Consider the following 26,012-nt stretch of genomic DNA (forward strand, 5'->3'; position numbering starts at 1 on the left):
TTTAACATATGTAAAGAATCTGTTCTCCAATACGTTATTCCTTGTAGGGATTGAAATAAAGTATTTTACCAAGCCAAGGAAAGCTATAAACAGGGAATGACCAGTGTTCAATGGTTGATTAGTACTCTGGAAAAAAAGACATGGAACAACCAAAAAAGATTGCTCAGTCTTAATGCCAGATCCATTCCCTTTTTTTTGCTTCCTTGCTGCTATTCTTTTGCTTAAGCCTCTTAAAGTCAGCTTGTCCATTTTCCAGTTCCTATGAAAATATCTCATATACTTTCAAAATAACCTTGAAATGATTTATTTTGACAATTTTAATGTTATAAATCCAAATGAGGAATAGATATTTTGGCTTCTGGGTTATCCCTAGGCAAGGGAAGAAATGAATCCAGTCTAATCTATATACTGCACTATGTATATATTTTTTCCATGGCCTCAGGAAGACCCCAGAGCTGAAAGCTCTATATTAATTTTAGATGGTTAGTTTCTATTCTGATGAAAAATATTTCTTTATATCTGCAATAATACAGTGGAAGCAGCAAGAGCTATAGGGCTCAGAAAATGTCTGCAATACTTTTACAATTTAATTTTAAACTCAGGGCCATAATTGCAGGAAACAGGTTTTGACTAATTTTCCTGAAACTCAGCTTGTATATCCATCTGTGATAAAAAACCTGAAAATATAATTGATAGATCTGACTTAGGAATTTTTCTACCTTGCTTCCCCATGAGAATGTGAGCAATGAGAATTGTAACATAACATTTCTGATGTGTTGTGAAGGACTGGTAAAATCCAAATTCTCTGCTATGTTAAAAATAAAAATCCAGCTTGATATGGGAATAGGGGTATTTACCACTGAAGTAGATTTGTGCTGAAGTAGATGCAGAAGCTGTAAACCTGGTTCATTGTGTTCACTTTGCTCTAATAGAATTCCAGGGAGATACAGAACTGCATCCAACATGACACTGGCAAAAACTCTGGTGTAGTTCTGCAATGAGCAGTACCTACTCCTCCAGATGAGGAATGTAAATCACCTCCATAATCTGTTCTGTAGCTGTTTGGAGGTCACTGGGTGCTTAAATGCAAAAGGGTGGAACTGAGCCATTCAATCAGCTGAAGACCTGGTTGAAATTTTGAGATTATTTGGCTCATCAGTTTTATTTGGATAATCTTTGTAGGCAATGGCTGTTTTAAGGAATGAAATAATTTTTGCGCCTGTCTGGAGTATTTCTGTTGAAGAAGTCCCAGCTGGTAGACACTGAGTGATGTTTCTGCTTGTGTAGCACCTGCTTTTGATTTCAGAGGGGAAACAAGAAAATTACTTCAATGGGTGGTGACATTAAATACAGCTGTTGCCTGGCAGAAAGCATGTTACCTCTATTTTACCCAAGTGAGAGCATCTTGCATCATGGATAGTTTCAAAGCTCCAGCTGTAATCTCCCAGAGGAAGAGACAGAAAGGGTTGCATTCCCCAAAACTTTCTGGCAGTTATGAAATAAAGTTCAGTAACTTTGTCATTTTTATAATGCAGAGGAAGATGGGAGTGACCAGAAGGATGTTTTTGATGGAACTGGGAAGAAGAAAAGGTTTCAGAGTAGAAAGTGAGCTAAGGTAGGAAAATGTTTATATGTTTTGAAATAACATGTAGTAATGCTGTTTGAAGCATTTTAATACAATAAATATAGTCATACAAGTGACTGTGATTGAAACTTTTGCCTCTGTTTTTGGTGGGTATACTTGGCTCTTTCCATTATTAATGTTTCAAGAGTTCAGTGGGTGTTCCTAGTATGTGGTTTATTTCAGTTGTCTTCTGGACAGAAAGCAGGGAAAGCACAAAACTTAGCAAAGTTTCTAATTTTTCACTTCTAAAATATGCATTTCTAATTTATCTTAGATCTGTCAATTTTCATGGGTCTGCATATAAATTGTGTTTTTAGCTCATCTGAACCACTCATTGTTTATTTCCTCTTTGAAGTCAGGTTAAGATTAAGATTAAGCTAAATTTAATGGCCAGTTTTGAAAATGAAAAAAGTTAAATGTGCAGGAATGGAAATGTGATGGGTTGAGGCGGGCATTTGTCTACATCATCTCTGGTATTATAGTATTTAACTTTTTTGCCCTAATGGGATTCTCAAAGTTATAGCTTCTGCTTTGGTACAATCTGGAAGAGCACTGGAGAAAAATCTTAGGAGTAAAATACGGCAGATGTGGCATTTGAGAGTGGAAACACACTCCAGATTCTGGTTTGTCTGGTTTCAGCAAACCAACTCATTCTGAAGGAAGCCTTCCTCCAAACAGTGCTTTACATAAGTGCTGGTTATGTCATTATGCAGTTTTCCAAAAGCTGCATCATTATATAGGTTCTCTGGAAAGCTGGAGGAAAACCAAGTATTGATCCCGTCTCTGGAGTGTATAACTGGGTCCTCCCTATAAAAGTGTATTTCCACAGACTTTTCAATCCCATCAACTTTGAGAGGCTGAGGAAGAAGGGAGGGTAAAATCATTTATAAAGCAAGATTGAAGCAGGTATTGAACAGAAGTAGGCAATTAGCATCTGATACAAAACTAATTGAGTTCTTGGGGAAAAAAGAAATGAAGAGTTCTGTTCTGAATCCTATGTTAATTATCAGTACACAGTAGAGGACTATGTAAATGCTTTATCTGGGCTGCTTTGACACACAGGTATTTATTGCCAGTATTTTAGACTTTCTGTAAGTTTTATGAGGCATGTGTTATGTTTAATTTCAGCTTAGCTGCTACTGGATAAAACAAAACTATTTAACTGTTGATTTTTGCTTTTGAAAATGACAGAGGAAATGTTAAATTTGTTATGTTCTGTGCCAAGAAAATAGCACAGCTGTGCAGGTATGAGAGGAAACTGGAGCACAGCAGCTAAACTGCTGCTGTGAGCATAGTTATGGCAAAGTTCCCAGCTCTGCAGCTTGGTACAAATACATGACATATGAATATTTTATATGAAATGAAATAAACCACAGGAAGCAGAAGTTCTATGTCTCTAACTGTTTGGTTTTTTTAAACTCAAGTATAAAGATGTGACAGTTTAATTAAAGTAGAACCTGCAGGGTTAAATAATAATAAACCCAACAGTGTTTCATGGAGATTCTCTTAATCTGTGTTTGTAATCTTTTAGAAAAAAATGAATCGGGATTTATTCTTTTTCAATGGACTCTGCTCTACAAGTTTCACTATATGGAGAGAAAAAGATTGTGCTATAGCGTGACACACATTTCTGAAGTACAGTCCTTTCTGTACCTTTCTTAAAGTTCCAAAATACAGTATGTTTATTGCACTGGAGAGTAATTTGATGACAGTTTTCTATGGAGCAGTTCCAGTATTTGTCATTGTGATTTCATGACTTAATGAAATTGGTGATCACTCATTTGAACAAGGATCACAGAGATAGGCCAAGGGATTTTCTTGCTTTTCTGGAAGGTAATTTGCTTTGAAGGGTTGTGCAGTCTGCCTTTAACAGCACACATCGTGTTTGGAAGTCCATGCTGACCAGTGATTGCCACCGGTGGTGTCCTCTCTGCTTTGACAGGCTGATGGCTCTACTTCTCCAGCTGTTACAGAGGGATTGCAGAGCAATCTGTCAGGTCCTCTGCTGGAAATTTACTGTATATGCAGAAGGCTGTCACCATCATGGGCTACCAGAAAGTCACAGACTTTCAAATGGATGTGGCTGCCATTAAGACAATTTATGTTCCAACTTTAGCTTCCTTTTGTAAAAATAGTGTCAAATAGTGACACTGCCTGTCTGTGCCTTTCCTGCAGGGAGTTTAGGAATCTGTCACCTGATATAAATGAATGTTGGAATATATTTTCTAGATACTTAAGCTCTACAAGTTGATTAAAAGAACAATTTTCTCCTTTCTCTCCTGTTTTTTTGTGTGTGACAGCACCCTTGTGGGATGCATAGGGAGCAGGAGCACTCAGAATCATTCCAAATTTCCTACCAAGTCTGTATTTTTCCAAACTTGCTGAGAAACATCAGCAGGTCAGACAGAAACTTGCAGATGACCCTAAGTATGCACGTAATCTTTTCTTGAAACACAGCTTTGTCCCTGTCCATTATTTTCCTGTAATGGGTGCAGAAGTGTCTCTTTTTAATCTTTAAAAGGATCACCTTTTAATCAGGTGATCCTTTCCAATGTTCTTGTACAACGACTGAAATTTACTGCAATAACATTTGTGCTACTGTATGTTTAGGCAATGTACACCATATAATGTATTGAATAACAATTCAAGCTGTAAATTTTGTATTCACTGAACCATCAGTTTTGTTATACTGGCTTGGCAGCAAGGAAATGGTGTTTATATGGAGCATGTAGTGCATAAGATTTAATTCATGAATATTTGGCAATGCCATATGTAATGAATGGCTTAATACAAGTACAGAAAACTTAAGTATCCAAAAAGATATTACTAGCTGAAAAGTTTTAAATAATTATTGTTAACTGACTTCTTAATGTTCCAAAGCTTTCCCTCATTGATGAGGAATATTGGGAAGATGCTGTCAGGTGTTGTCAAACAGCCTTTTAATTGTGGTACTGCTTGTGTAAGTGAAATATTTTCAGAATTGCAAAGAATGTGTATTAGGTTAGTGTCTATGGAAGGTAAATGGTCCTTCAAAAAAGAAAATGCTGCACTTACAGGAGCTGCCAGACTACAGTCTTTCCTCAAGGCAGAGTCAGTGACTAGAATAAATATATGGTGATATGAAAACTTCAGTGCTTCCCACATCCTCAAGTACAATATACACTGCAATTGTCAGGAAATGGATGGTAAGTAAATACAGAAATAACAGCTTTGTATCTGTGTACAGTTGGATTCAGTAAAAAAAAAAACAACAAAACCTTTTTGTGCACTTCTTGACAGTGATTCTGTCACTCATATTGTGGCTGAGAACAACTCTTACCTGGAGGTGCTGGACTGGCTGAAGGGACAGGCTGTGGGTGACAGCTCTAGGTTTGAGCTGCTGGACATCTCCTGGTTCACAGCCTGCATGGAGGCAGGAAGACCAGTTGATTCAGAAGTGAAATATCGCCTCATGGTAAGACAGATCCTGCAGAGTGAATACAGTGCTAGCCAGAATGAATGGCTGTGATTTTATTTATTTTTTTAACCTAATATAGATATAATTGTGTTGTGTTATTATTTTTATTTTTTTTTCTGTGAAAGTTATGTGAGTAATTAATACAGATTCAATAGAGTAGAAACACCTTCCATGCCTTCTTTATCAGTGTCTGGTAATGCTGAGTTACTGTGTCATCACAGGGTACAAACTGGAAAATACAGAATCACAGAATGCTTTGGGCTGGAAGGGACCTTAGAGATCATCCAACTTCCGCTGCCCTGCCATGGGCAGGGATACCTTCCACTAGATCAGGTTGCTCAAAGTGCCATTCAACCTGGCCTTGAACACTGCCAGGGATAGGCCAGCCACAGCTTCTCTGGACAACCTGTTCTAGTGCCTCAATACCCACACAGAAAAGAATTTCTTCTGTATATCTGATTCAAATTTCCCCTCTGCCAGTGTAAAACCATTATACCCTGTCTTGTCACTGTGCCCTTGTAATAAGTTCTCTCTAGCAGCCCCTTAAATTACTCAAAGGCTGCTGTTAGGTCTTCCTGGAGCCTTTAAGGGGCTGAAGAGCCCCAGCTCCTCTGCAATATCCATCAATGAGGCGCTTGTTGCTGTTCTGGTACTTGTGGTATTTGCTCAAATACATCAATATCATGGTAAATATCCCAGGGAGGGCACAGCAGTTCAATGGGCTGTTGATGGCATACTTGGCTTCCTCAAAACAATGCAAAAATATTGCAACTTTTGCTTTTGGAGGGTGATCAGGTAACAGCTGGGTCCTAGAAGGACCTGTGAAAAGAAGACTGATGTAGTCTAAGGACATGGGTTTACAGGCTTGGAACCATCAAGTAAAATTGTGCTAAGTTTTATTACATTCTATTATCTCTCAATGGAAGCTGTAAGTCAGAGGATGTTGAAAATGGCATGCTGATGATTTGATGCATGGTGTTTGACCTTGAAGCAATGGAGGATGATGTTTTCCTCTGATCTGTATCTGAAAAATTACCTGCAAATTTCTCAGGTTGGAGCATAGTGGGGAGCAGTGGTACTCAATACCTTGGCACAGGCTCTGAGTGGTGGGGGTTTGGTGGGGATGCCAGGTGTGCTGTGCCCAGCTTGTGCCCCTGAGCCATGAAACAGGCCCAGCAGTGCAGCTGGATGAAGCTGTCCCTGCTCTGCACCCGCCCGAGCCTCACGGTGATGGCTTTAATGTACACAGGCAAAGAAATTTATTCCTATGTCAAGAGAGCTACAAGTCTGATCTAAAGCTCTCTGAAGTAAAGTGAGGGATTCCTGCTGATTCCTGGGGGTCTGGATTAGGCTCTGTGGCAACACTGGGGCCAGGGCAGGATGTGCAGCATGTGCCCTCCTCTGAGGCACAGAATGCCTGAATATTTAACGGCAGCATTGCTCTGTTTGCTGCTTCATCATTTTGGTATTTAGATTATGAAGGATGATTCATAAATACCATCCTTTCCCGAGAAAAACTGTAGCTCCTGATTATTTTTTTCCAGTCATATTGCATTTTCCTAGCCAGAAAATATTTTCCAGGTTTTTACATACAAGAATTACTGTTTAATAACAGTTTGGGTTGGGGGGGAGGGGGAAGTGAATACACCAGATGGAGCTGTCGCTCTCAGGCTCAGCATGATTCCATGACAGAATGTGTGTTTATATTTGAAATCCTTCCAAGGATATATTTTTGCAATAAATTTATAACATTTTTCAGTGAATCTGCTGGAGGGAGAATACACAAAGGAAATTAATACAAAAAGAAAAAATGCAAAATGAAGCCTTGTAACTACTGCTTTTTTTAATCTTACAGGCCATAAAAATATAAATACAGGGAATGCAAAGAAGTTCTCTAGACGAGTAATGCATCAAAACCATGAACAAATCCTGTGAACCTTCCTGAGAGTTTCACATCAGCATTAAAAATAAAACAGATTACCTTTTATGTATGTTCTTAATTTCGGCAATATGAGCAGACCTATAGATTCAGATAACTCAGAAAATGTGTTTTCATAATTTTTTTTTTCCTTTTCAAGGCTAGTAACACCTTTATCGTTCTCCAAAATGCCTCCAAATTTTTTTAAGTCAATGAGAAGTTTTTTTAAGTCAACAAAACTGCCTTAGTTTTATATACAATTCCTTTTGGAATGTTGGTGTAGCATAAACTTCTGAAAAAGGTATCAGCACTGTCAGGAGATCATAATTATACTGTGAGACTGGCTCTGCAAGTAAAAGCTTATGTTTTTATTGAAGTATAAAGATTTCTTGCTAATAAATGTAGAGTACAATAAGGAAGCTAGTGACAGCTATACTGGTGTTTTTAAAGCTTATAAAACCAATCTTAATTATATAGTTGCTCTGAAGTAATAAACATTTTGTAAAGCAAACGAGAAAAGAAGAATTCTAGGAGTGTAGCAATTTTAAGGTAATTTTATTGTTGCAGTGTCACCATGCTAATTCTTTTTTCTGCCTTGAGAAATGAGGAAAGATTGAAGTAAAGGTTAATTTTCTTTTTAAGTACTAGACCGAACTCATACATAATGTAATTTAATTGGAATTTCACTGAAGACAAATTTGGTTCGTTATGTCAGACTTGTAAAATGTGAAATGAAAGTGAATTAACAAACCTTGAACTCAAGCTAGATCATTAAGGTTTTGAAGTAAAAGGAATGGATTGCAGTGGGGGAATGTTTTTGGTGAAATCTTGTCCCCATGTAGTTTTGTGGTCAAATTCCCATTAATATCGATAGCAGTAAGATTTCATCTTTCAGATCCTACAGTAGCCTATTTGGAGAGTTATTCATTCAGGACATTTGTTTTACTGCATTGGTAAAAAGAAATGCCCTTCTTCATGCAAAACAAGGGGAATAAAGTCAGAGTTACAGACCATTAGCTAACATCCCAATTACAATTGTCATTAAAGTACATCTTTCTGTGGTAGTGATGATCCAAGAGATGTTCTGATGTCAGTGATTTATAGAGAATAAAAGGTTGGTTGACCAGACTTAAGATGGACAGAATTATTATTGATTCATTCAGTCATAGTTGACTTTTAGGGTTAGTAGCCATCATTTAGTTTAATTAGCTTTGGAAATATGGTAGCCAAATGTCTGCTTTGAAAGGGAAGCAAAATATTTCTGTGGCCAAGGTCAGCTCTTGTGCAGAGAGACCTTTCCTAGCACAAGCAGATGGGGATCCTTGACAATAGCAGGACGTGGACATCAATGGGTACACAAGGGCATCCCCACATGCCAGAAACTACTGATGCTTCCTGGGTTATGGAAGAGAAAGAGGCAGAGGGGAGGTGTTCAGAGAGGTAAAAAGAGAGGAAGAGATCCATACGGGTTGCTGCACACTCAGCAGCCTTAAGAACTGTGCTGTGACTGCATCTCTTCTGCCTTTTCCTCAGTCAGAACCCAGAATTTGTTAGCTAATTAGTTTTTTTGTTTATGTCTGTTTGTTTTTTCCTTGAAAGGAAAAGAGATTTATTTATTTGAAGAAAGGATTTTTCTCCACATTAGGGAAAGTACGTACCATCTTTTGATCTTTTGTCTCCTCATGTGTCAGAAAACATATTTAACATTTTCTGGAGCATCTCACTGTGTTTCATTGTGAAAGAGAGAGGGTGTAAGTAATGGAAGAAATCCTTCATACTGACAGTCTGAATTTCTCAGGAAATAAAAATGAAACTTATAAACTGTCTGCCTTCTCTTCATAAAATGCTGGATATCAGAGGACTTTATTATTTGGTCAGTGCTGCCTGGGCTTTACAGAGCTGCTGGCTGCTTGTCTCTGTGCGCTTCATTCACTGCTGCTTCATTTTCTGTTATTTCCCTTTGTCATTAAACTTCTTGGTGTGTTAAAAAATAATTTGACAAAGAGCAAAGTAGTTCCCCACAATATTAATTCTGCAACCAAGGCTGTCTGCTTTACAGATTGATGCTAGTGGTAAAGGCTGTTTCTCCTGCTTATGCTATGTGGAAAATGGGACTGTGAAAGAGTAGCAAGTGACATTCACTGCAGCCTGGATGTGGGGTAGAAACTGTAGCAATTATTGTTTGCCAGATGTTTTTCCTATTAATTTCTATCCAAAGTTTCTTCTGTTCTTATAATCAAGGCCAGTTAACTAAATGCATAACTCTCACTGATTAAGGAAAATGCTCAAATACCTCTACTAAGGCAGGAATAGGATGTTTACGTCCAGTCTATTACACTCTTAAATGCACAGATTTTCTGTATTGCTTTTGCCCTCCTCCACAGTAGCAGTTGATGCTGCATGTAAGGCTCTTGTTCTTTGTGTGTCTGTGTCCTAGAGAAGGTAACAGCTTATTGTATATTCCATTCAGTAACCTTCTCTTTGTTCGCAGTCTTTGCAGCTGGCGCTATCATTTCAAGCAGTATATTAGCACTAATCAATCATAGTTTATATGATTTAAAATCAATTTAAAAATGTAATTCATGAATGTGTGCAGGCGTGGATGAGTTGTGTTGCTGTCCTGACTGAAACCCATTTTGGTTATTCCCAAGACTGGTCTTATACATAAAATTACTTTCTTCCTTTCAGGGTATGCTATGCAAACCACCATATAATTCACTGCTCCTTCAGTTGTGCAAGCAAATACCTTTTGTGTGTGTGAATACTGTTATTTCACTACTTTGTCTCAAATACAAAGGTAATTTAGCATGAGATTATAATGGGGGGTGTGGTTATGAAGATACACACATACAGGTTTGCTAGCCTTTGTGTCATTGGATGCAGGGGAAAAGGGACTCATCATTCCATTACTGGTGTGAAAATTCTTTTATGTATTTTCATGACATTTAAAATTGCAATTGTTGAACTCTTTCCCTGTGGCTTTTGGATAGTGCAATGGAATAGGTTTTTGACACACTTGCCAAAAATTTTCAAGCAAAAGGGCCAAGACTAAAAAATACAGGGAACTGCTGAAGGTACTGCATGATTCTGAAGTATTGCAGATTTGGCACATTAAAGAAAGTGAAAAAATTGAAGGACTGGATATATAAAGCAGCAGAAAGCCAGTGTGAGATTGCCTTTTTCTAGGTGCTTCCTAGTCAGGACATTCACATGTTGAGGACTTGTGCTCAGGACTCTTTTGCCAGTGGGGATATGACTCTGAATCCTGCCTTTCAGGAGAATTCCCATCTTTCAGGGGTGGGTTGCCCACAGACCTCTATGACCTTGGTCTATTTTGCTTGGAGTAAAATTAGGTGACAATGAATGAGCATGGAGGCAGCCTGGAGATTGGGAAATGCCCATTCAAGTCTTGGCATCTGACTCCTTTTGCTTGCTTTGGTGAATGTGTAAAAATGATGTCTGGATTGGATCAGCATCTATGGGAATTGGCTAAGGGAGCAACCACATCACCAGCTGACTGTTGGGTAAATAAAGGATGGTGATTACTCTTCTGCAGCTGTTTATAAATGTTTCCTTCACTCTAAAATGACTACAAAATTAAACATTTAGCTGGATGAATCAAATCCAAAAGTAAAAGTTTCCTATCATTTTACCTGCAAGAGGGGAGAAAATTCAATTTCCAATTCATACAAAAATTTTTTCTCCACTACTGAATTTAGCTATAGACTGAAAAAGTCAATAGAACATTTCCCTTTGGTCTAATATCCCTAATATTATACTGAATAATCTAGTGTTTTCTGTGAAAACTCTGTGTTTTAGAGCTTATCTGCCCTTAAAGTTTTGTAGTTTTTCAAACTTACAGCAGTAGTGAGAGTGGTAGAGACACACATCATTTCGAAAGACCTAGGGTTTTTTTTGGTTTTTTTTTAATGGCAGTGCCATTGAAAACTCCCTGTAAGAACTTACTGCAGAAAACCAAAAATCTCAGTAATCACCAGATAAACTGTACTGTCAGTCCAGCCAATGTGAAATCACCTGTTTTTCATAGCAGGATGACAGGAGCATTATTATTTTCTTGTCTGCTCTTCAAAGGTTTGTATTTTGGGCTCATGAAATGCACTTTTTTGTATTTTTAAGCTATTTGCCATGTGTGTCGCTAACTCTTCTTTTTTTTTTTACCCTTGTTAGGAGCAATCCCAATCTCCTCCTCTGAATACACCTGAATTGGAAATGCCAGCATTTATTGCAACAAAAGTATCTCAGTACTCATGCCAGAGGAAGACAACTTTAAATAACTACAACAAGAAATTCACGGTAATATTTATTCTATCCATAAAATAAAAACTAATATAATTAGAATAATTGCTATAATACTTGCCTCAGTATTTTCTGTGGCACCCTCAGCAAATTCCTGAGTAAACAGACAGCATAATAACAATTTAAAAAGTTATAAATCTGCCATACTTAAATTAAAATTGAGTGCAAGCTTAATTGCATCCTCTAAGTATTGCTGAAAGCTTAACACAGTGGATCTTTAAATACATTAATAGCTTGTAAACACATGAATTTTTAAAACAAATTATAGAATAACATTCCAAAAATATCTTTTAGCCTTTCATCATAGTCCTGTTTGACAAGCTGGAAGTATGATAAACAAAATTTGGGTTTAGGTGAGTCCAAGGTTCTTCACAGTTGCTGTGCTGCCTTTTGGTTTGGCCAAGTTCAGTTCTTCAAACTATGGTACTAAACTTGAGATTCTCACAACTGAGCAATTATGAAAACAGACTGCATGCTAATTACTTTAACATCACAAAACCCCCTTTGAATTGTCTACTTAAATAGAAATCTTGGAGACTGTCATATATCCTAGTTAATGCCCATAAAATTGCACATTTCAGAGAGTATGAAGGGTCTGAGTCCTCGGGTCTAAATTCCTCTGGAGTTCTTGAGCTTAATGGCTCCTCCAAGCTCTAAATACTCAGTGACCACTATTAAAAAGGAAACATTTCTCAGAGACTCTAATGCAGTGCAGTCTAAATATATCTGGCATAGTTACATGTGTATCTTCCAACTATAACATCAAGCACTTCCTCATTTTCCTAAAGCTTTATTATATATTTTGTTATTATTTATAATTTTTATGATTCTACTTGTGTGTTCCTGTAAATACATACAAATACTTCAAGAAAATATTGTTTGTAAGATTCATATAAAAAGAATAGCAACAGATACCAGTTATTTGTGAATATAAACCCTTTACAAGGTAAATACTAAAACCTCTGGGTATTCAGAACTAAAGATAAACCTACAAGGAACTCAAAAACTTCTTGATCTGGGAATGCACAGTTAAAAATTAAACAACCTAAAATTTGGCTTGTAGTTATGCTTTGAAATAATCAGCAATTACATCAAATATATGTTACTATTTATGGTAGTCAAGTAGGTTAAACTGTTTGCTTACTTACAAAAAGCCCCTTTTTGAGCAATGTGATGGGAATTGAATTTTGACCCTGTTTTGAGCCTGAGGTTGGACTAGAGACCTCCTGAGCTCCCTTCCAACCCCAATGTTACCAATATTCCCAAAACTGCTGCTTTTGAAATGGCTGTATTTCCCTACCTCCTGCTAGAAAAATAAGGCTGTGATTGTAACCATTTAACCTCTTGAAAGCAGCAGTTCTTTTTCACTGTTTATAAATATCAAATACAAGCTGCTGTCGGGGAAAATGTCAGACCAAACGTAGTATGACTGAAACATTATGTAAAATACCAAACTTCTTGGAGAAATAGGAAGTGACTTAGTTCTACACTTCCTGAAAACAGTAGAATGTGGGACTTGGCTCTTTGATGAATTTTCTATATAACAACATTTTGTTAGACATTCTAAAGATAAAAAATTAAAAGGAATGTGAAGGATAATGGCAAAGTAAAATGGTTGCTCCCAGAAGGTGCAAAGGTGTTGATTTAATTGTCATTAGCATTTAGACCACATTCTTTGAGTGGTTTCTGTTATAACTGCGTTTCACAGAGGCAGTCCCTAAATTACTTGCAGGTTCATCAAGGCAGCAGTCTTAATGTCAAAGTACGGCTTGTGTTTGTTAAGTGAATTTAGCTGAACACATTACAAGTGGGGCAGTTTGATGATGGGAGTGCTGAGATTCCCTTCTGTCACCCTATATATTTATTTCTGGACATGGAACTGGGCAAGTTTATATTACGTGAGTCTGTCTAGAATCAGCATCTAGACAGCTGTTATGGAACTCCTCAGGGCTGTTGCTCTTATTCCTCACAGCCAAAGCTGGCAATGACAGCTGAAGCGTTGGGTGTTTTCGGGCTGCCACAACTGGCCCATGCCTTGGAGAACTGCCAGTTAGTCTGCCTAATGTTACAGGAGCCTGATTTTTAGATTTGCTGTTGTTTTGTTGGCCTTGTATTAATCCTGTAATTCATGTTCTCAAATGAAAGCATTCCAACAGATTTCTCAGTGCAAGCACTTAGCAAATGCACTGAAGCATTGGTGTAATTCACTTGTGCATGCTGCGGGCAGCCAACCATTAAATGACAGATTTTCCTTGGGTCAATACCATACATCCTGAAAATTGGGTCCAAACCATCTTGAGTTATGTGTTGATGATAGCATTTTGTTATAACAACCTTATTCTGTGGGTCAAGCTTGTTCCCTTTTCTTGCAGATTTTCGGTTCTCTTTGGTTAGCTTTGTCTTCTGATCATGCCCATAACAGGGGTACAAACCTGTTATTTGCTAATGCATTCTTTGATGAATTCTTGGATTCTTCCTTTTACTGGACTTTACCCTGATATGTTGTATCCACTTCCCCTTTCAAATAAGTAGGGGTTGTGTTTGAGAAAGTGTAGTAACTACATTGGAAGAGTCACTAATAGGCAGCAATGTGGGTACAGCAGGATTTATATGTCCTGGTTTCTTGGGAGAGGCACTTTAGGGGACTTGATTTCTGAAGAAATTGATAATTAGTGATCCTTTTTAATCTTGAGTCCTGTTATGCATATATTTCATCATGAAAGACTACTTATTAAAAAAAGTAGCAGAGATATTTGATGATAGCTCATGAGGAAAATGTGGTGGTTTAATATGCTAGGTACAATTTCTATGTTCAAATGTCTCTTGTTTCCTGTCTGTTGTAATAACTTGCAGAAAGTTACAACAAAGCAGTTTTACACATGGAAGAAGCTACAGAAGGGTTGACATAAATTGCAGATGTGAAGGTTTTGTTGTTGCATTCAGTATGGGGCAAATCCCAGTCAAATATTTTATGAGCTGTTGTGTAGTAAGGCTTGTTGTGTGAAGAATACACTAAGAATGTCAGATGCCAAGGAGTAGACAGAGGAACCATGGTTCAGTTGATGGGGTAGAGATGTAACTGCTTCAGACTCTGTCTCTGTGCAGTCGTTGGGTCCCAGTGTCCCCTGGCCTGGGGGCAGGCAGGCTGGGAACCCCTGCCTGGGGCTTTGCTGACCTGGCTGGACCAGGAATGCCCCTGAACGCATCACCCTACTCACAGGTGAGCTGTGGCTGCTCAGATGGGCAAAGCTGCAAACCAAAAGAGCAGATCCTTTGAGTAGTGTCTGTACCTTAGCAAGTTTCCTTTATGTTTGTCTTAAATATTAACTTTATTATGGAACATAATATTCCAGTATTGTGCTCTGGCTTATTTGTAGCTATCTTCCCTCTCCCACTGAAAACATATACTTGGAGGCTGCATTGTGTTTTCTTGTGCTAAAATAAAAGGAGTCATTCTGCTGTGCCCAGGAGGGGTTGTTGGATTTGAATACTAATATCAGACTGCAATAAAATTCAGAAAGACATTCTTCTGTGAGGAAAATACAATTTAATTCTTACAGAAGAAACTAATTAAGTCAGAGGCAAATGGTTCTGTGATTCTGAGGCTTATTGCTAATGCTTCTGGATGTTACTTTGCTTTGGCTGTTACTCATGGTAATGAGAATATGGATGTTTAGCATGGGAAAGATGGCCTGGTTTCCTTTTCACTATGTTAGAGAAAAATAAAAAAGAAATATTTCTTTCTTCTTTTGTATCTACCAAAGAATGTATCAGTTATGCCAATGGCTCAAGCAGTTATTATTATTATTATTATTAAATTTTAAAACATACCTCAGAAGATCCTCAATTGCAGTTTTATAATGAACTTGGGAGCTGTGTAGTGGGAAACCACTAACTGAATGGATACTCTTAATAATATATAGTGTCCCACTGATACAGCTTGCTTCAGTAAAAATCTTCAGACTGCACCTCTGAATTATGTGAATGTGTGCAAAGGGGTTACCTATTCAAAATTAATTGATTGTTTGCTCTAAGTAAATATGTATTCAGCTTTTTAAGATAAATGGGAAGGTGCTTTGTAAAATACAGAGTACAGATGCATCTTTACTTTTCAGCTGTTTAAATTTGTGATATGTCAATCTATGTTGCTTTCTTTGACCATATTAATGTATGTAATATATATGTATTTTATATTTCTTATAATAGCCTGTATCTATTATGTAGGTCATTGTTATGTTTTTAACACTCTTAACTGCATTTCTGTGCTGTGTCAGCAGACCTTTTTTCACATTTTTATTGTTTTCTTTTACATAATGTGGAATAATATGAAAACTTCTCGTGAATTCCTCTCTGTTTCAAGAAATGAACTTGTTATTGTTCACTAATATGAAGAGCAACTGGAACTAATATGTTTATTTCTTGTAATGATGTTTATGCAGGGAGCCTGAGATCATGCACATTATGCTTTTATTGTTACTTTCTCAGCTCCTCTGTTTTTCTAGCTGATGTAAAATAACATGATAAAATCTTAGGATATGGAAAAGTGTTGGGCTTTTCAGTCCAGACACAAAACCAAAAAAATCAGGCTGAACAAAAAGGGGTAGTTTCACTTATTTGGAAGTCACTTTAGTCAATATTGCAGGTTGGCCTAAATTGCCTAATTCTTCTTGAAATAAGCACCTGGCAGCATTCATTTTCTCTCTCAGCCTATACGAAGGTCATTCACATGCCAGATGTCTCCTCCTACCAAAATACAAAATTGAGATTTACAGTGGTGGAAGAGAGAGGAAAATTATTTGAAGGAAAGCTGCATTCTAAAACTTTGGTTGGCTTTGAATGGTCACCACACACTGATGATGCTGATGTGATGAGAAGTAGAACCCATCCTTTGGATTTGCAACCTACTAAATAAACAAGTAGAAAAGAGTAATTGAGAGGGAAAGCAATTTAACTCAAATTGCTGTTCTGAGTGTAACAGATTCTCAAACACATACCATGTAAGATTTTTGGGTTTTTTAGTCACAATTTGCTGTTGAGCTCTTTGGCTCTTTTAGCTAATTTGTGTGGCAGTAGTGTTTGGAGTGGTGCTGTACAAGCACATTGTGAAAGCATTCAAGCCCTGGCGTGTTCACAGTCCTAAGAGAGAGTGAATGGAAGATGCCAAGAGAAACAATGGTAGGGAGGTGTGGAGCAGCTTTTCAAGGTCTCACAGCAAAATTGTGAGTGTAGGCATGGCTGTAAGACAGGTGCCCTCTCCATGAAGCTGTAATAAATTCTTTACGAAACAGATAAGATTTAAAATATGGGGGTTTTGTGTAATATTTGTGATTTCTGTTCTAGAAGAGTTTTAAACTGAGTTTATTACAGACAGTTTTGCAAGTAGCAATGGATCAGCTCTGAAAGTGTTGTTGAGAATAGTATGAAATAGCACATGGGACCATTAATTTGCTTTGCTTTTCTGCATGACTTGTTCTCTGATAATCATGCTGAATGTTATTGGGTCAGCTGTTCAGCAGACAGAAAGTAGCATGGTCTTACTGATTATTATTTTTTTTTTCCTGAGAATCATTCTCACATATTAGTTGAGAATCTTGCACTTTTTGTTGGTTTCGCATGAGTGATTTTTGCATTTGTAGTATTGTAGTTGCATTTTTTGCACATGTAAGATGATTACTGGTACCTTTGATGATATTAATGATATTTTATCTTATTAGTTCTTAAATACCAGATATTAAATGGGAGTCAGAATTCCTGTCTACATTTGTCACCTTTCTTATTTTTAACACAATTCAGCAAAATCTTAGTGGGTCTTGGATCTGATCCACTGGAATCTGGAAGTGCACTTAAACCCCACATGTTTGCATAGTCCAAGTCTCACCAACAAACATTCCACAATTTCAGAGACTAGTAAAATTTTCAATAACTGAAGAACTGAAATGTAGCCCAGCTCTGTTGCATATTTAATTAGAGCAGACCCTACAGAATACTCTGAAGACAATGAAATTCTCATGTGCTGGAAATCTCTGGAAATTTAGTTTCCTTTTAAACAGGTACTTTTTAAACAATTGAATATTGATCTGATTGATAAAGTGAAGGTGAGGTGCCCCATGTAAGACATATAATAGTTTAGAATAAATGGTCAATAACTTTCCTTTTTATATCACCATAAGTTGACTTCACCAGAGATCTATTGGATTGTAGATTTTTATTAAATAATATTAGATTTTTGTATGCTTTTCCCCTCTAGAGTATGACTCAATATCAGCTATATTGTTTAATAGACAGCAAGTCCAGTTGCTGTCTTTTTTTAAATAAAGAAATGTTTTTTAAAAAGAATGTTAAAAGCAGTTTTATGTTAAAAGACTCCTGTAATTAGTTGCAGGATTTGCAGGCAATGTGGTTTTTTTTTGCACAGAGAATAAGGAATATTCAATACTCTTTAATTGTTTGTTTTAAACAGCTTAATGAGCTTCACAAAGGCAGGAAAACACTGAAAAATGTAAGCTAGAATAATAAAAATGCTTTGATTATATTTTCTCACTGACCATCAACAGCCTCTGAGTGAAATGCTTCATGTGATTGTATTTTTCAGCAGTGATGGTGACACAGCTTTTCTGAGAGCTGCCCTCCTGGCAGTGGGAAGGGGCTGACACCTCTGTGCAGCAGGGCTGGTGCTGGGATATGCAGACACAATTATCACAAGGGCTGATTATTCAGTGTAGAACACTTCAGATGTGCGTGTGAGAAGCTGCTTTTCAGGAGTGAGAAAAAACATCCCGGGCCTTTCTGAGCTCTCTAATCAAGATGATGGCTTTGCCAGTCTCTGCCATTATTAACACATGCTGCTGAGCAGCTGCTTTTGGGAACCACTTTTCTGGCTGTGTTTATCAGTATAGGCTATTTAAACAAGAATGTATCAATTATATCTTTTTACCTCTGCCCCTGATTAATGCTTTTAGTATTAACTGGAGTAAGAAATTTCTTGGCAAACACTGCTTTCTTGAGTACTTATGTGTACAAATTATAAAGAAAGAAAAAGAAATCAAAAGTAATCTTAGTTTTGTGAGTTGAACTGTTAATCTCACTTGAAGCAACAATTAGCATATTCTGTTCCAAAGTAAGAAAGAACCTTTGAAGCTGATAAAGAATAAAAAAGGTGAGAACTTGGGAGAGCATCCAGAGAACCACACAGCAGAGGAAACATTGAGTCCTGTTTTCCCACTTATAAAATGTATTTCCCCATTTGCTTTGCAGTGCTTTCTGTGCTGTGTCTTTTCTTCCATATACAAACTGGGATAAATCCATGTTGCTCATGACCTCAAACTGGTAGTTTAATCTTTTTCTGTATTATTTCTCTTTCTAAATGGAAACTACAATGTGCCTGTCTTTCCAAAAAGTGTGTAATTACTTACAACATAATCTGTCAACTAAATAAATGTGGGAAAAAAAAGAACAGCTGAATAAATCCAATAATTAGCTACTGCAAAAGATTTAGAGACAGATGTAAGAAAGCAACAAAATTCTGCTACACCACTGTGTGGTCTGTTCCCTGCATTTCATTTCTAAAATTCTCTGCTATTAATATAAATATTTTTTAATATATTCTGTGTGGGAGAGAGACCTCATATGGATCATTTAGGAAAAAACCAACTATATGGACCTTCATCAGGTATTTTTGAGTGCAATGTTAAATAAACCAAACCATAAAGAGCCATAAAGAAAATGTGTTTCTATTTGCAAGGTTATACATCTGAAAAATGAGGAGAAGGAGAATTTGTTCCCTAAATTACGAAGCAGAAGCACGGCTACATGTAAAAAGGTGAAGGAGGTTTCCAGTATTGCCACAGATTCCTATTTGGTTGTGTCTGAAAATGAAGATGTTACATGCTGATCTGCTGAATTACTTATGGTTGGGCATAATTCTAAAAACTAAGGCTCTATTTGACCCTGATTTATAAGATCCACACAGAATACAGAAGGCAAACATCATGAAAGGTTTTCAAGCTTGGCTTTAAAATATCATTTTTATGATACCTGGAAAACTTCAAGTTGCTAGAAAATTGGTCTGCTTTTTTAAATTGAACTCTTTTTAATGTAGTGTAAAGAAGTAATTCTTGAATTGGCATACAAAGTAACCTTTCTAAGGAGAATACTGAATATTTTAAGCTTTTATTAAACTCTAACTTTTTTTTTTTTTCCTCTACCTCCCCCTCTCCCAGGATGCCTTGGAGGTAATGGCTGAAAATTATGAGTTCAAAGAAAATGAAATATTCTGCCTGGAGTTTTTAAGGGCAGCTTCTTTGCTGAAATCTCTTCCATTTTCAGTAACCAGAATGAAAGATATACAGGGGTTGCCCTGCATGGGAGACCAAGTCAGAGATATCATTGAGGTAATGTACTTCTGAATTATCTGCCAATTGATTCTGTTGCAGATCAGAATTTACAGGTTGTGGAGAGGAGCAATGGTACATCTTTGTGTGTGTACAAACCTTCTGCATTTCCTGTAACAGCAATGTGTTATCCATTCTTCTAAGAATGAAATGATTTTTGGAAACCTTTTGCCATAACACAAGGCTCTGTCATGGAACCCCCACTCTTAGGAAGGAGGGTAACAAGTGAATAAATACAAGGGAATAAATAAAGCAGTATCAGTTTTGCATGTAATTTCTAAGGGCTCACTCTGATTTGGATGCAACAGTTAAACTGTTAATAGTTCTCTTCATGTGACTTCTGCCCTTGGCAACATCACTTTACTCACCTGAATGCTTTATTAGAAATAGAGTTTTTGTGGAAGTGGTAAATATTTTAGTACTTTAATGTTAAATCTTACCTTGCTACGTTATAGCAAGTTATATATAGTTATAGCAGAACCTTTTAGCCAGATGATGGATGAACTCTACATTCCTACTGGAACTTGGAGTATTCCCTGCATTTTTCTTTAGTTCTTAGCCTTTTCAGGACCCACACCTCCGAGTCCTGCTGTTCCAGCAGGCAGCTGCTCAGGGGTCATTGCTGAGTGCTGTGCTTTGCTCTGGCTCCTCATTTCCCCATTCCACCAGTTAAGAATGCAGCCTCTGAAGTGCTTTTAGTACCTTCTGTGTGGGGGCTGGGATAGCAATCGTGATCCCACAGAAAATAGGATGGTTTCTTGGGGTGCTATTGGTGGTTTTCTTTGTTAGTTTTGTTTTTAATTTTTATCAGAAAGACTAAAAGAAATGTACACTCCAGAAAAAATATATTTGTTCTTCCAATGCTCTTACTTTTGAGAGTAGAAAATGTAACCAGATAATGAAATCTAATTTTCAGGACAAGTCATTGATAGCTTGTGATAAATAACTGCTTTCTGGCTGTGACTTTATGAGTAAATAAGTACTGTGAAATATATTCCATGGTCCCAGTTTCTACTTCATCCTTGGGTAAATTTATGAGTAAGTAAGGACTGTGAAATTTATTCTGTGGTTCCAGTTTCTCCTTCATCCTTCAGTAATTTTCTTTCTTTAGAAGGGTGGCAGAATTTGATCCAAGGGAATAAAACAATATGCTTGCTAGGGGTTCTCTTTATTGATTAATAAATATTGATAAAACTTGATTTTAGGTTATTTCACTAAATCTTATAATTGTAGTAAAATCCTAAAATAGATTTTTAATTTTTTTATAAGTAATGTTTTTCTTCATTTAGGAGATTATTGAAGAAGGAGAGAGCTCTAGAGTTAAAGAAGTGTTAAATGATGAGCGATACAACGCATTTAAGGTAAATCCCTTGAGTTTTTTTGCTTCTGTTAAAAATTGCCCTCCCTTTGGTAGAACTTGGACAAAGCCATCAATGTTATTATAAAGGGACAACCAATATCAAGTACAAAGAAAGATAGGTCTTGAATAAAAAGGGAAATTGGGAAACCGGGATTAGGAATAATGTAAAATATCTTTGTATTTTTAATTAATGCCAAGTATACATAGTTGCTCTGAAGTATTGTAATGCAACTTACTCTTTGCTACAAGTTTAATGTGATGTTTGTTTCATTTCTGTCTCAGCTGTTCATAGTTTTAAAATGACTTCATTTTATTCTGGAGTTTAGAAAATACCAGGTGAAGAAGATGACTCAGATCTATTGTAATTCTCTTTTGTGTGAGGTAGGAGGACTGGAGCTGTTTCTTCCCTAGGCACATTGTAGAGTCTTAGTCACACAGCTTTATAGGTGCAGGGATCTAAACCCCATAAGTACTGCAGTTCCCATTACTGAAATATTTATGAAATTCTCCATAGGAAACATGTAAGATGAACAAACATTTAAAAAAAAATTATCTGCAATTTTGATCTCTATAAATACCCTCTGTCTTCAAAAAAGTTAAAACAGAGTAAAACATAAGGGACTGTTTAATTCTCCCTGGCATCACTCACTTTTGCTTCAGCTACTCAAAGGCTCTTCCATTCTCTCTGACCTACAATGCAGGTATGGAAGGTGTTCAGAGCTGTTAATGCCATCTCTAGCAGTATTCAAAAAGAGGTGTAAATTCACATGTATAGCAGGATTCAAGAAGCAGACTTCCTTATTAATGCATGATTGTATTACAGCACGATTGAGGAACAGCTATTAAATCTTCAGGGTTTAAGAAAATCTCTTGGAGATTAGAATAAAACCTATCAGGAGACAAAATACCTTCAAATATGCTTTGACTTGTTTCACATGCAAAATTACAACAAGCTTATGTGGCCCTACTTCTTATATGAGCATGCATCTCAACATTTTGTCTAAATTAGTTGTTAGCAGTTGTTTCCACTGATTTTTTAATGAGATTCTAAGAAGAATCTCATATTAGTGAATTCTTAGATTTTACTGTTTAGCATAGTCCTGGTACTTGCTGCTTCACATATCATGGCTTGAAAGATCACTGCTGGCCCCAGGACCATAGGCTGAATGAAATTATAGTCAATGTTTTAGATGTAGGGACATGAACTGACAGGGTCAGTTTGCTGTCTTACAGAAGTGGGTGCTGCAGAGAGTAAGTTTGTGTAATTGGTTTCACCAACTGAAAAGAAATGGGCTCCCTGTTACTTGTGCTGCGCTGCTGGCAGCATCTCTAGCATCTAAAAACATGCTAAATTACAGGAAGAAAAAAACCACAGTTTTGGTTTTTTCCCCTAAAACTTTGGGTGCATAGAATCCTTTTTCTTTCATTCTAGTTTCTTTAGTTTTCTTTGTCTCGGTGTTAATTAAGTCTCCTAGAATAATTTAATTTCCAGTAATAGACCCTTTTGAAAATATTTCAGCACTAGCAAAAACATTAAAAGATAACAATCTAAGTATTTAAAAAATTATATCCTTTTATAAGCACCCATGATTCAGACAAAGAGTAGGTAATTTCACACATTATATACAAAGTGTAGGGCAATTCCTATTTAATATTATCAATTATTTTAATTTTTCACTTTTTAAATCTTAATTATTTCCAAGGAATTAATATCTTCACAAAAACACAGAATAAAGCTGGCATGCTTGGAATTCAGAGGTTGTAGATTCAATGGAAAGGAGCAGTTATTCATGTCTTACACAGCTACTCATTGAATTCCATAAAAGTACAATGCAAGGTGGAGAGCTACAGTATTGACAAACTGAGCATAAAGAACGAGCTTTTAGGCAAACATGAAAGTTTTCCCTCTTCTTTCATATCAGTGTTCATCTGAGATGGAAATCCAGTGAATAACGATTACAGCTTCTGCTTTACATCCTTTCATGGGTAATAACTTAGTGAACAACATTACTTTGTAAATAGATGGAGTATGACCACACAAAAGTTTCTGGTGGACTGGTAGATTTTGGGGTGTTTTAGGCTGGTTTTCTTGTGTGTCAGTTTTTTGGTTTGTTTGGGGATGTGTGGATTTTGGGTTTTATTTTGGGGTTTTTTTTTGTTTGGTTGGTTTTTTTGTTTGTTTTACTTTTTTGTTTGTTTTTTGTTGGTTGGTTGGTTAGTTGGTTTATTTTTACCTTTTTTGTTTGTTTGTTTTGAGAGCTGGTAGTGCATATAGCACAAAGCCTTAATGTCAGTCAAATGCTGAAGATAAATTTGTGGCATCTCTTGTTCTATCTGGTCAGTGTCAGGGAATCGAGCTACCTAATGTTGCTGTTTGATCTCTATTAAGAAATGGAGTAAAAATAAAGAATACTACCCTCATTTCAAACCTTAGTTAAAAGTGTACATTTTAGTAAATTGCATAAAGGTGCTGGGACTACTGCTGTATTTTTGTTTGGGTTTCATGTTAATGAGAAATGTCCATGTATAAAACCAGTTCTCTGTTGAATGAAGACATGCAAAGACGGGAAGCTGAAGCTGTGTGTTTGTATCACGCTATTTGTTTTCAGTGCAGGCTTAACTCTGTCCATTGCTTTCCCTGAGAAACTTTGTAGTTGCCTACTTATTATTAATTCACTGCTCCTTTAGAAAACAACACTGAAATGTTTTTCTACTGACCTTAGCAATTTACTTCAGTCTTTGGAGTGGGAGTGAAGACATCTGAGAAATGGTACAGAATGGGTTTGCGAACTGTGGAAGAGGTAAAAGCTGACAAGACCCTGAAGCTGTCAAAAATGCAGAAAGCAGGTAAGGTGAGGTGTCATAAAAACTTGTATCTCAGTGCTCTAAGAACTTGATAACAGAATCACAGGGGAAGGCAAGCTCATTTATGCATCTGTTCTTTTGCTGCAGTCTTGTGAATACTGAATTATTAGGTAAAAATATTTGGACCAGCGGAGCTCCTAATTAAAAATGGTGTCATTCAAAACATAGGAATATGCATATTTTTAAATAGCTTGCACAGATACCAAATGAAATCTCTTATACACAAAACTATTAATGGTTCATTATTGCGCAGATTGTGAAAAAATTACAAAATTGGGAAAGCCCAGAACTACTTTTCAGAGGAGATCTGTCTCCCTCAAGGCAGCCCTAATTTACTGATAAATCTAGACTTGTAATAAAGTACTTATATAATTTTTTTCTGCAATCCTAGCACATCTTAGCTTTAAAATGTTGAATGTGATCACATGAATAACGTTCCTTCCCTACAGATTTTGTGTGTATTCACTGTTTCCCTAAATAAATGAACTAATTTAAAAATAAATGAGTTACATTAAGGAAAACATATTCTATAATGTGACATTAAAATAATGGAGCTTTATTTTTGCATTGAATTCATCACCTCAGACTCCCCTGGATCAGATTTCTTGTGTTTGTGCTCTTTTGTCCCTCTTTCTTTCTTTATGGCAAGCTGCCATACTGAGTACTTTCAACACTGGCTCTGCGATCAGAAAGAAGATAGCTGGGATATTTCACATACTTCTAGGCTCTGTTCTTGTGTAGAACACCATCATTTTGGGAAGAGTACTTTTTGAAACAGTACATCCAAAAATGCCATTGATGGGAGCTAGTAGGGAAGTCAGAGTAATTTATAAATATTCAGGTCCTAAGAAAGTGGAGCAATTATTGTGATTGCCGCATTGACAAATTATAATGACAAAAATATATACAAACTCTTAAGGACAAAGATGAGGGAAGAAGGAGGCTGTTTCTGGCCTGTGATCCCTGCTACCCCCACCCCCTGTGATTTGGGCCTTGAATAATGCTGTGTATATTTTAGTATTTCTGTGGAGTGATCAGCACTTTTCCCCTTTGATTTCCAGGGTTTCTTTACTATGAGGACCTTGTTAGCTGTGTGTCTAAGGCAGAAGCAGATGCAGTGACCTTGATTGTCAAGAATACTGTGTGTACATTTCTCCCAGATGCTTTAGTTACCATAACTGGTGGTTTCAGGAGGTGAGTGAAAAAAAATGAGGTCCCTTGGTCACTCTGTTTTAGGCAGGTGCATAAAAAAATATGTTTGTGTCTTGGAAAAATCAAAGAAGCTTTGTGGGAACGTACCAGAGCTTGTTTTCAACATTTTTTGTGGGTTTGTTTGTTGGTTTGTTTGTTTGTTTTTTGAACAGGAGAGCAGTTCTATGACAGTCCCAGATTCCTGGTTTTTATTGCTGTAGATGGTTAGTTTTACTGCATCTGAATTCCCAAGGCTGAGACTATTGTAAGGCCATGCTTGAAGGAAAGATACAACAGGCTTAAGGCAGTCTTGGTTTGGTTTTTTTGGGGGGATGATTTAACAAGATCTTAGTCACGTGAATTTGAAATGTGCTGAGGCAGAGTTTGTACTGTTAGAAGTATACTTGGAGTAAACAGTTACTAAAATGACTATAAAGCACTGACTAAATTAAATATATACTAACATCTGTATAGATGGGATGATCTCAGAATTCCTTTCCTGGTTGATTTTTATTACAAATAATTTTGGTCTTGCTTTGCAAAACCAAACCCAAAGCTGTTCAGAAAAATACGTTCTTTCAGCACTTACTTGAGAGCTTTCTTACAGCCACACAACAGAGTACTGAGACTGGGAATGGTCCTCAGGAGTTCTGCTTTCTTTGCTCTATTCTCAGTCCCCCATTATGTCCTCCTTGTTCTTTCTATGTGTTATGCTCTTATACCAAAAAAATGTAGTCAGTGCTAGCTCTTGCTGCTGAATTTGATGTTTTGTAAGACTTTGACTAAATTTTAAATATAAAAGTATCTTTGAAAGATACTTATTCTCATAAAACTCAAAACATAAAATTCTGTGACTCTCATGCCTCTAAAGCTGATATGAGAGCACAAGA

The 26,012-nt window shown here is 36.8% G+C and overlaps 1 protein-coding gene across 1 annotated transcript in view; it reads left to right on the plus strand.

Annotated features, from left to right (window-relative positions):
• Positions 1-1,412: 1,412 nt before the first annotated feature.
• The window catches only part of DNTT (DNA nucleotidylexotransferase), a gene marked incomplete at both ends in the record, with an annotated part of 76,513 nt that continues 51,913 nt past the window's right edge, over positions 1,413-26,012 (plus strand). The window contains 7 exons of the mRNA XM_084209892.1: positions 1,413-1,615; positions 4,904-5,078; positions 11,188-11,313; positions 19,536-19,706; positions 20,996-21,067; positions 23,790-23,913; positions 24,993-25,125. Of these exons, the coding sequence (XP_084066018.1) occupies positions 1,413-1,615; positions 4,904-5,078; positions 11,188-11,313; positions 19,536-19,706; positions 20,996-21,067; positions 23,790-23,913; positions 24,993-25,125 (1,004 nt within the window). The remainder of the gene's footprint in view (positions 1,616-4,903; positions 5,079-11,187; positions 11,314-19,535; positions 19,707-20,995; positions 21,068-23,789; positions 23,914-24,992; positions 25,126-26,012) is intronic.

Source organism: Fringilla coelebs (assembly GCF_963513975.1).
Source record: "Fringilla coelebs genome assembly, chromosome: 8".
NCBI classification, from domain to species: domain Eukaryota; kingdom Metazoa; phylum Chordata; class Aves; order Passeriformes; family Fringillidae; genus Fringilla; species Fringilla coelebs.